Source organism: Cibotium barometz, chromosome 7 (assembly GCF_041138505.1).
Source record: "Cibotium barometz isolate CiBa-2024 chromosome 7, ASM4113850v1, whole genome shotgun sequence".
Taxonomy (NCBI): Eukaryota; Viridiplantae; Streptophyta; class Polypodiopsida; order Cyatheales; family Cibotiaceae; genus Cibotium; species Cibotium barometz.
Genome location: NC_141052.1, coordinates 39,885,903 through 39,897,276, shown reverse-complemented (window position 1 = coordinate 39,897,276; position 11,374 = coordinate 39,885,903). Strand labels below are relative to the sequence as shown.

General features: G+C 39.7%; 1 protein-coding gene across 1 annotated transcript; it reads right to left on the bottom strand.

The window, feature by feature from the left end:
- Window positions 1-9,133: 9,133 nt before the first annotated feature.
- LOC147636997 (uncharacterized) lies at window positions 9,134-11,064 on the bottom strand. The gene is made up of 5 exons (XM_086800595.1): window positions 10,731-11,064; window positions 10,573-10,639; window positions 10,406-10,460; window positions 10,212-10,266; window positions 9,134-9,408 (listed from the first exon to the last, which is right to left on the bottom strand). Exons 1-5 carry the CDS (start codon window positions 10,986-10,988, stop codon window positions 9,331-9,333), a joined length of 513 nt encoding a protein of 170 aa, XP_086656721.1. The 5' UTR covers window positions 10,989-11,064; the 3' UTR covers window positions 9,134-9,330.
- Window positions 11,065-11,374: the final 310 nt, after the last annotated feature.

The following is an 11,374-nucleotide window of genomic DNA, read 5'->3' as shown; positions in this document are numbered from 1 at the left end:
ATGCAAATCCATCAAAAAATAATGAAAAAATAAGTAATTACTTACATAACAACCATTAAATAGGATTAAGACCATTAATCACCTCACAAGTTGAAAATGACACAAAATGTGATTAAGTTGCTTCATATCATGCACAAGCACATTGACAAAACCTCACAAGTTGAAATGACACAAAATATGATTAAATAGCTTCATTGCATGTACAAGCCCATTGACAAAACCTCACAAGCTGAAAATGACATTAAATGTGATTAAGTTACTTTTGAGCATGCATCTACCACAAAAAAAGGTATTGCAAGCATGTAAAAACATATAGTAAAATTATTTACTCTTTGGTAGATGGCACCAAGGCTAATTGAGGTTAAGACCTTCAAGTTAGGTTAACTTTAGCATGGGGGGCCCACAAAGCATGAGCCATGAGCCATTAGATGCGAGCCTAGCCAAGCGTGATCCCACAAAGCGTTGACTATAAGCTAACAGGCCTAAGTCCACAAGGCGCGAGCATACCAAACAGGTACATATACTGAAGTGATGTGAGCCTTACAAAAAATTTCAAAAACCAAAAAATTGAAACTTAAAAAAAATATCATATATTTTTTTACAACCAAGGCAGAACACACGTGTCTAGATTCCATTTAGATCTTCAAGAAGTGCTAATTAACCAAAGAGAACCCTTTTTGGTTTGGGATAATTGTTGAAAATGATAATCAAGTCGATTGTAATGCATCAAACCATGCCTCTTCAAATGCATTGATCCCATCAAATGATGTGCTCCAAGAAGCACATCACATTTGATTTAGACCTGCTTCTTCACGGAGCGTTAAAGACCAATTTACCAGAGAGAAACAAATAGTTGGTACATACCAAACGATATTCTAGTCGATTGTAATGCATCAAACCATACCTCGTGAAACCCACCTAGCCTCTTTGATCTCATCAAATGATGTGCTTCCCTATTAAGAAGGCAAGACTCCTTTCAATCTACCTAAGTAAGGAGTTTTGGGAAGAAATGAGCTAATTAAATGTAGAAGTAGGTGGAGGAACATTAGAACCCTTAGAAACATGATGAGACACCACAATTCTCCGAGCCCTTGATTTTCCAGCAAGCTCAATGAATGGTGCCATAAACTTCATGAAAAAGGCATTGTGAACCACCCCATCTTTAGCTGAAGATCTAGTGAGAAGTAGGAGTATGACCATGAACCTCAAGGTTTACTCCCACTTGAAGTGCTCAAATCATGTTGGACACCACACTGTTCCAAACTTTTGCCCCCAAAAATTTGGCCATGGCCAAGTAGCCCAATAACTATGGTTGTTGGTAATCGTGACATGTCTCTTTTATAGTACCATTAGGGGCAAGTAATCTGCAAACCAATCAACAATTCATCTCCTAAAAATGATCCCATTAGAGAAGCTTTTTTACCATGAAACCAAGTTCTAGTTCATCTCGGGGAGTGTAATAGTAAGAAAAACTATGTATCACGTGCGTTCAAGGGGTATTTAAAAAACCCCTTACTTGTGATTATGGACTTGCGGGTTTTTTTTTCAAAATTGATTTAAAAAACCCCTTCTATAAATGTGTTTTTGTGAAAAAAACCCCCTTAAAATTTTGAATTAAAAAACCCCTTCATTTGAACTCATGGGCTATACTTACATATTTTTAGGTGAACCCTTTGAGTAGTTCCTCTTCCTTGGACGAGGAATTGGGAACACAAGAAAAGGTGAAGAACCAGTGGCGTGGACTACTTCCAAGCCAAGTGTTCCATAAGCGCAATCACATAATTTTTTCTCATAGGCTTCAATATCAAAGCTAGGCATGCATAGAACAAGGGCCATTGAAAATTGCACATCCCAGCTTTATGGGGCATGAAACACCAAATCTAGAGATAGAGGGTTTTGCATATGCACTCTCTTATGTTCCACCATTACCATATCAATATGGGTTGGTTTTTAAAATGGAAAAGAGGGTTTCTATGAATATACCACCTAGAGGGCCCAGATTTTGGGCAAGACTAATCCAATCCACATCTCAAGGATGATGCCTAACTTGGATGGAATTAGAGATCCCATCGACCTAGAGAAGCTTGATCAAGTTTACGAAGCCATGGGTAGGATTGATATCCCACCAAGATTTGTTCATTCCATCTAGTGGTTTAGGACACTAAACCCACTTGAAAAGGTCAACTATGAGGCCTTGAGACACACCTTCATTGTGGGATTCTCACCCAGAGGAGCCAAAAGGATCCCCATGTTGAAAATAGCAAGTGATGTTGGGTAAGTGTTAGGAGTAAGGGGGGAGTGCTTTGTGACCCCTCAATTGAGGTATGAGTTTGATGTATGAGTTACATTAGTCATACTGTGGTTCAAAAGAAAATGCCTAGAGAAGAACATGGGAAATAGCCCAAGTGGATGCTCATGTCAAGGGAGGTGGTCCTCAAATCTAGGCAAGATTAGGAGCCATAATTAATGGCTAATGGAGATGTACTCAAGCCTTTATAAAGGCCCTCTATCTAATGGATTATCATATGAGATTTTAGCTAAATTATCTTATCTTGTCGTTTTATCACTAGTTTTGTCATTAGTGTCTTAATATATTTCTTGCATTTCTATTCTGTTAAGATGTTGATGCTAATCCATTTATACACACCTTAATCCTCCCTAGGCATGAAATTCAACTTGGTATCAGGGACCCATCATCCTTTGATCATATATGCATTCTATAACAACCTATTGTTAGCATCATAATTAGCCATTAATATATTTTTTCCTATTTTCCCAAGCTTTAAAATCATCAAGAATAAAAGTATTTTGGCTCATTTGGGGTAACTACATCAACTCAAGAAGCCACTAGGCATCAAAGGGAGGGAAGAATTGAGCAAGAGCTTCCAAAAGCATCCAGTACTAGGCAGCCATAATTTCTAGCAGCGCAAGAGATCTCAGTTTCTCATCAAATCTTACAAGCTTTTGACTCATGGTTCTCTAGTTTGTTAATGAGAAATTACCTCTATTAAAAATGATGTTAGTACTAATCATAATCAATTTTTAAAGTCTAAAGGTTCAACTTTACCATTGGGATTGTGCATTATTAAATTCCTTGGTTTGGTACTCCAATTTGCTCTCCCAAAATAAGGTATTCTCTGGTTTTATAATTTTTAAAATCTAGAAAAATTAATTATATAAAATGTGTCTCTCTACCTTGTAACGGACTAGACACTGGAATTGGTTCACTCCATTATTGAGGACTTCCCATTCCAATAGGGAAACCATAATAATTCCACTCATAATTGATAAATTTAATGGTGATGGTTTCTGTACATTGCAAGTAAAGCTTAAATTTGTACTCACATGAAGGATGGAATTGGGGGGATTGTAAGTGGAAGAGAGAAGTTTCCCGGATTGGAAGGAAAAGAGAAAAGGTTTTGGCTTGGAAGAGATGAAAGAACCCTAGCCATCATTACATTAGGACTAGGAGATAGCTTTATTCATCTTACTGTGTCGGAAGGAAACTCAAAAGAGCATGGGATGAACTAGAGAAGGATCTCGGGATGAAGAAAACTCAAAAGGAGCATGTCACGTGCATCCTGCACTTGGATGCCATGTGGACATATCTGAACAAGAAGGTGCAAGACTTAGAGTGGAAAACTGGTCCCATGTGAGCCCAGTCTGGGACAAGTCAACCAGGGTTTTACTCCATGCGTTCGAGGTCAGGTGTGCATTGTCCTCCTGCACATGCGTCCAAGGTCAGGGGTGTGCATTGTCCTGCACATGAAGCAATGCGAGTCCGCGGCGCTGTGAGTCTCCCTTTGGAATGATGTTAGGTGTTCTGAGTGTTTGGCTTGCAGCCAGACACTAGGCAATTGTATAGGAAGCATGTAGGTTGCATGTAGAAGGGGGTAGCCCTTAGGGTTACCCCAGAAAGGGGTATTATGTCCCGTGAATGGGAAAGAGGTAGGCCTTAAGCCACCCCAAGGGGCCCAAGAGGCTGTTATGGCTCACCCTAACCCTCCTTGAAACACATCCAAAAAGAGATTTCCTGGTGAACCGCAACTGTCTCATGAGGATCTTTCTAATGGTCGAGCTCGTAACTCTTGAGGTCTCCAAGCTCTACAACTCCTTGAGAAGCAATTCCACCGCGTCTCCCGCGAGCGTTGTCACACCGCCGCATTGCACTACGGGTCCTCGTCCCTCCTCTCACCTCACTTCACTCACACACACTCACTAGCATGCATTAGGGGGAGAGATTAGCAAGAGCAAGACTCAATTGCACAATGGGAGAGTATGTTGTATTATGAGAGAAATTCACTTATATACATGCATTAGGGGGAGAGATTAGCAAGAGCAAGACTCAATTGCACAATGGGAGAGTATGTTGTATTATGAGAGAAATTCACTTATATACATGGCCATAAGTGTTCACACTCACTTAAACTGTGGCTGATCGGGCACTTTAGGCTCATAAGAGGCCTAATGCTATTATAATGACTACTCTCATAATATATCCATGAAGTACATCACTTAGGACTTCATCCTAACTTGCATAAATACTCTGTCACACCATTATTACGGGCGCCCATCCAAGTTGTAGCTTTGGACACTATTACTTCATATCATGAATGTATGACCCTTTGGTGTATCTACCGTGACACCTTCCGGCTGTTGTCTTGATTTTTGGGTCAAATTTTGAGGCTGCTGTTTGGAGGCCAAAATGGTCAATTTTGACTTCACACAACAAGTCCAAAGTCGAAGAGCTCGATGCCAGCTTTTCGATGAGCCCTAGAGCGCCTTCATCGCGGATATATGGTTTAGGAGATACGGGCCTCTAAACAAGGGTGTTTTCCAGAGTCGTGAAACGTGTTTTTTTTTGCCGCGTGAAACTAGTGTTTCACGTCGTGAAATGGTTTTCACGCGTGAATCGGACTTCACGCGAAAATTAAATTTTGATTTTTTTATTTTTTATTTTTGCCGCGTAAACTAGTGTTTCGCGCCGTGAAACGATTTTCACGCGTAAATTAAATTTTGAATTTTATTTTATTTTTTATTTTATTTTATTTTACCGCATGAATTAGTGTTTCTGGACTTCACGCGAAAATTAAATTTTGATTTTTTTTTATTTTTACCGCATGAACTAGTGTTTCACGCTATGAAACGGTTTTCACGTCGTAAACTGGCGAAAACTAAATTTTAATTTTTTTATTTTTATTTTTGGAGTCGTAGTTGGGAAATATGAATTTTTGTTTTTGGGGGGGAATATTTTTTGAATTTAAAATGAAGGGGATATGGACATTTTCCCAAAAAGGGTAAGTGGAATAAAAAAAGTCAACCTTTTAATGACACCCCTTACACTCTTCATAAATGACCCCCAAAATGGATACATTGACAACTCATGAGCATCTTCTCATTAGCCTTAATGAGTTATGTAAAAAAGTGATTAAGAATTAATCCAAGATTAATCCTTTCAGTAATCTTTTTCTTTTATACTAATTAAGGACTCTAATTAACCACTAATCCCTTATTAATTCACACAATTGAGCACATCATTGGATAGAGCAAGGAAAAACTAATCTTTGTACATTAACAATTGTGTAAATTAGTCTAAAACAAGGGATTAATTAGACTCCTAATTATGGTCTCCTCTTTTAAGACAAAATTAAGCAAAGAGAGTTAAATTTCTCCAATTGATCAAAAATTTGATGTGATTAGGTGTTTTGAAGCATCTAGATGCTCTCAAAACACTCAAAAATTCCAATTTCGACTACTCATGATCAATTTAGACCCCAATTAATACATTTTCTAATTTTTTGGTCTCTTGAACAAGATTAATCACCCTTAATGACACAAAAACCAGTCCATTAAAAAAAATTATTCAAATTCAAGGGTTTGTTGATGATGTTAAGAAATTTTTTGAAAGATTAAGCTACTCCTAATGCTTGCTAACACTCTAATCCAAATAATTTCAACAAAAAACACACAATTAAACTAAAATTATCTTAGTTCTATGTTTAAACTAAAAAGAGCTAACATTCACTAAGAAATACATTTTATTGCATTGTTTGATGCAATGGATGCAAACTAAGCCTAATACCAACTATGTGCATCCCCTAAGAACATGAAAAACCACAAAAACAACAAATTAATCTAAAAATTAAGCAAAAAGTATTCTTTTCAAAAATAAAAAAGAGAGCTATTCTACACCAAATCTCACACAAATCACCATCAAATCGACATCTTTTTCATGGGAAACCACTAATCAAGATAATGGACAATGGGTTATGCGTAGATTAGAGTTAAAACAATGTAAAAAGCCAAGGGATGGCTCCTCGACAGCGGCGCGAAAAATGTTATGGCTCACCCTAACCCTCCTTGAAACACATCCAAAAAGAGATTACCTGGTAAATCGCAACTGTCGTGAGTGAGGATCTTCCCAATGGCCGAGCTCATAACCCTTGAGGTCTCCAAGTGCTACAACTCCTTGAGAAGTAATTCCACCGCGTCTCCCGTGAGCGTTGTCACACCGCCGCGTTGCACTACGGGTCCTTGTCCCTCCTCTCACCTCACTTCACTCACACACACTCACTAGCATGCATTAGGGGGAGAGATTAGCAAGAGCAAGACTCAATTACACAATGGGAGAGTATGTTGTATTATGAGAGAAATTCACTTATATACATGGCCATAAGTGTTCACACTCACTTAAACTGTAGCCGATCGGGCACTTTAATCTCATAAGAGGCCTAATGCTATTACAATGACTACTCTCATAATATATCCATGAAGTACATCACTTAAGACTTCATCCTAACTTGCTACCACACGCTCTTGAAGCGGGAATCACCATAAATACTCCGTCACACCATTACAGGCACCCGTCCAAGTTGTAGCTTTGGACACTATTGCTTCATATCATGAATGTATGACCCTTTGGTGTATCTACTGTGACTCCTTGATGTAAGATAATGGCGGTAGCTCTTGTTAATCCTAGAATTGGATTATCAGAGGCCCATGGCCTCTTCCCACTAGCCCAAAGATGTTGTGGCTTTGTCGGCTAGGCCATAGAAAAGCTTGGCTAGCCAACCGACATGCTTTGAAGGCCAGCCGAGGCAGTCGGCTAAGCCCATGGGCAACCAAGATTGTAGGCAGCCATGGCATAAGGGCTACCCAGCAGCCTAGATAGTAGGCAAAGCAGCCAGCATAGTAGGTAAAGCAGCCAGCATGGCTTGGTGTGAAAACATTGATTTATTAGTATAAATTGTTGTTTTAACTCGTGGAGAATAAATCTGCCACCCGACTTTTGTAGGATAGCTGACCAACAGCATGAAAGGGTATATAAAGCCCAAGCATAATTCGGGTCATTCATCTCTCATATTTCACAAGGTGCTGCAGCTACTCAAAGGCCTAGACAGACAAGGGAGAAGCTAACACAAGAGTAAAGGTCAAGGGCAGAGATCTATCTCAAACAAAACAGGTTCAGTCAGTCTTTTATTTTTAAATTTTGCATCATTCTAATAAAAGCAAATACACCATTCGTGTGGGGACCCTATAGAGGGTATTCGAGACCCAATACTGTGTCCTCTTCTCCCCCCCCCCCCCCCTCTCTCTCTCTCTCTCTCTCTATTTTTTACACATCTGCTTTCAGTTTTTTGCGTTATTCTCGTGAACGATTGCTGAGTTCTGAGCATTGAAGTTACCGATCTACCCCAAAGCTTCCGCATGTAATAGTGGTATCAGAGCCTAATTCAAGTGTAAAGATTCAGTAAGAAACCAAAAAAAATTCTCGCTCGTGTGGTTGGTTTTCAGACTTCGGTGGACCACCCCTTCCGGAGTGACTCCTGTCCCTCACCCTATAAGGACGATTGGTTTTCAGTCTCCAGAAGTCTCACACACACATAGTGGATGGTCAGATTGCGCTCTGGAAAGGTAGTGCATTTTCTTGCTATGGTGGCAAGCTATGACGACGAGAGAACAAGAACCTTGGGACCGAAGTGCACTAGGCTGTCCATCTAGGGCATCAGGCATGAGTGTACCAGAGATGTTCCAAAAGATGATGCGAGCAATCGCAGAATAGAGTACCAAATTGAAAGAGCAGAAGGCATAGATACTGGCCCTTTGGAAGAGCACACCCATTCTCCAGCTCTACGTTTTTCGTCTCCTCCTTCCTCTCCTTCCGTTTCCCAGATTCTATATCCTCTACAAAGGGACCTTTTTGAAGGGTCACGACCGTAGACGATTTCAATGCTTGAGTTGTAGATGCGTGCAATAATGGAGATTAGACAACATGAAGATGACACCATACGACGCGTGGAACATGAACGATACCTTGCGACTTTGGACGCAAGACTGACACTAGCGGCTTCCTCAAGTCATTTTCCCAAGAAAATGAACTTTAGTAAGTATAATGGTAACTCGACCCCACAACTCTTTATTCATGGTTGCATCAATTTGAAGCTTACTTTGCTGCAGTTCAAAAAAGTGATACTGAGACCGGGTGATCTTAGCATATTATTACATTACATTATCATGCTAAACAATGAACACGTTATCAAGAAGGAGATTAGAATTATCTATCTAGGCATGCAAAGTAGTACTAGAATATATAAGGATGTTTAATACTGCTTTTTAAAAGCTAAATAAAATGGTAAAACTTTTTAAATTTAATATGATCTTTGCTAGTTCTAACAGCCATTCACATTAGCAAGTAGTTATTAGCCCACATAAAATCATGTAAAGAACATCACTTCTATCTTTATTTGAACAATATCCTCATTGCTACTTTCAAAACTGGCAAAATTATGACATTTGAATTTTAGAATGCATGCCACTAGAAATTAAACAAATAATGTCACTTGAGCGTGTGTATCAAGAACACATGCTTTTGCTATTATACATACTCAACCTTGACACAAGTGCAAGAAAGAACCTTCTTTTTATGATAACCTATTCAAATGACACTCCACAATACCCACAAACACCTTTTTTTTTAATGTTTCAAAATGCATAACATTTACATCCATTCTCAAATATACTATTAAAGGTTGGCTATACTAGAGATTCCTTTTAAGAACAAACGTCCTGGAGCACATACTAGAGCACCTTTTTTATTTTTTCATAAAGTATTTGGTGCAAAGATTCCCCCTGATGACAAGTATTCTATTCCACTCATTAGGGGTAACATAACTAGAATACAGAAGACCATGACAAGACTATATGCTTGAAAATCCAGTGTTTTTACACTTTGTAAAAAGGGCTTAAAAACATTTGTACATTGACCGATGGCCTTTGATAATCTACATTGGAATATCACTCTTATATGCATGGCATAACTTGCTTGGAATATCAAATTGTACATTGTAGCGGCGGTGGTAGGGAGTCAATGGCTCTTAAAACTTCAGCAAGCTCGGGCATTCGGTTCATCTACATTGTTTTAGGCAATGAGAAAGCTCTCTCTCTCTCTCTCTCTCTCTCTCTCTCTCTCTCTCCACAAACCACACTCATACATGTGCATAGTACATGAACATATATATACACATAGATGCATAATGCACACATAATGATGTTATGGATTAGTGGATGTGTGATCTATGTGATCATGCATGCACAAGCGTACATGATCATACACAAGGTAGCCCTACATGCACAAGTGTGTAGGGCTACCTTGTGTATATCACTTGTGTATATCATAGGCAAACTTAGCACTCAAACACATGACAAGGCAAGCACTCAAACACATGGCAGGGCAAGCACACATACATGAATATCACAAATCACGAATGATGTCCATGTATGATATATACCTAGATGAATGCACACCTAAAGACGTATATGTATAAATGCATGCATAATATGTACACACATGTGCATGCACTCATAGATATGCACCATTAGTTGGAATTTACACATCTACCTAGTGTATGATGTGCCTAGATGAGCAATATAAACAACATGCACACACACACAATCCCACAACGCACATCTAACCGTTAACACGTGTGTAATAGTACACACCTAATGATGGGAGGTATTGGTGCATGCGTGATGTGCCTAGATGAGCAATATAAACAACATGCACACACACACAATCCCACAACGCACATCTAACCGGTAACACGTGTGTAATAGTACACACCTAATGATGGGAGGTATTGGTGCATGTGTGATGTGAGTACGCTGGCAAGCATAAGAACTAAAGGTTGAAAATTAATGTCAATAGGACTTGCCTTGAGCTTTGAAAAGAGAATGGAGTCGCCTGATGTGATCTCAAATGCACCCTTCCTAGAAGCCAAAAGGATAAAAAAGAGTCCACCAAAATCAAGGTGAAATCAAATTTTTTTTAAAGGATATCAAAATTGAGGTGAAATCAAAGGTTTTCAATGACGAAAATGGAAGAATTTCATGAAGGAAAGAGAAGCACCTGGGCTGCACCACATCTGGGTTGCCAGAGACCACGAACTCAGGATAAGCCTCTTCTGCAGAAGCCACGAGGATTAAAGCTAAATTAAGTAAAGATAATCGTCTTAGAGAGTATTAAACGTGATTAATTAAGCAAAGGGGGGGGGGGGGGGGGAAGGGGCGGCAGACCGATGGCATTGGCTAGCTTGATGAAGTCGTCTGTGTAGTCATCCTCCTCACTGTATTCCACGATGATCTGCAACAAGATATGTGATTAGCTGATCACATTACAACGATTAATTATAGGATTTATAGGTTGACGAAGGGTTAAGGATGGCATTAATCACCTCTCGAGGGGGAGGAGAGCCAAGCCCTGCGCAGCACGACATTCCTCGAAGTGGTTGGCGTCCGGGCAATGCATGCGCAACGGCAACGGCAGCAGCATATTGTGGGGGGTGAAATAATGGAGCAGCCATGATACGGCGCAAACCTGCAGAAGGTGGTTCTGCGTTCCGAGGAGAAGAAGCAGCCGGCCTAGAGAGAATTGACGATTTTACATCCACAAGCTGCATGGAGGCAAGCATTACTCTCCTCCTTGCAGCCATCTCTCCCTCTCTCTCTCTAATCTCTCTCAACTGATCCTCCACTACTGCATATTTTATGCGCTTCTATTATGCCCTCCACAAGAAGTTTGTGGGTAGTATTTCTCTCTCACCACACGTAGATTTCCCACCTACGGCCGGTTTCCCACGCCCAAGGAAGTGGGCGGCCGCACAATACCACACACGAAAGTGTCCAGTGTCCACCTAACACCTTTACAAACAAACAAAGAACCATTCTAGCGAGTAATTTACACATCAAGCCAATAAATTATTGGCCATCCAATACACTAGTTGTGTGTGTGAAAAATTGTGTATTCCTCAATTAGATCAGTGTGCCTTGTCGACAACAGTCTTGTATCTTTTTCCTCTCTTTTTTTCTTCTCATATAA

Coding starts and splice junctions, on each gene's coding strand:
- LOC147636997 (XM_086800595.1), bottom strand. CDS start 10,988: ATGGCTGCAAGGAGGAGAGTAATGCTTGCCTCCATGCAGCTTGTGGAT. Junction 10,640..10,730: donor GCTCTCCTCCCCCTCGAGAG/GTGATTAATGCC, acceptor ATCTTGTTGCAG/ATCATCGTGGAATACAGTGA. Junction 9,409..10,211: donor TTCTCTTTTCAAAGCTCAAG/GCAAGTCCTATT, acceptor AAAACAATGTAG/ATGAACCGAATGCCCGAGCT.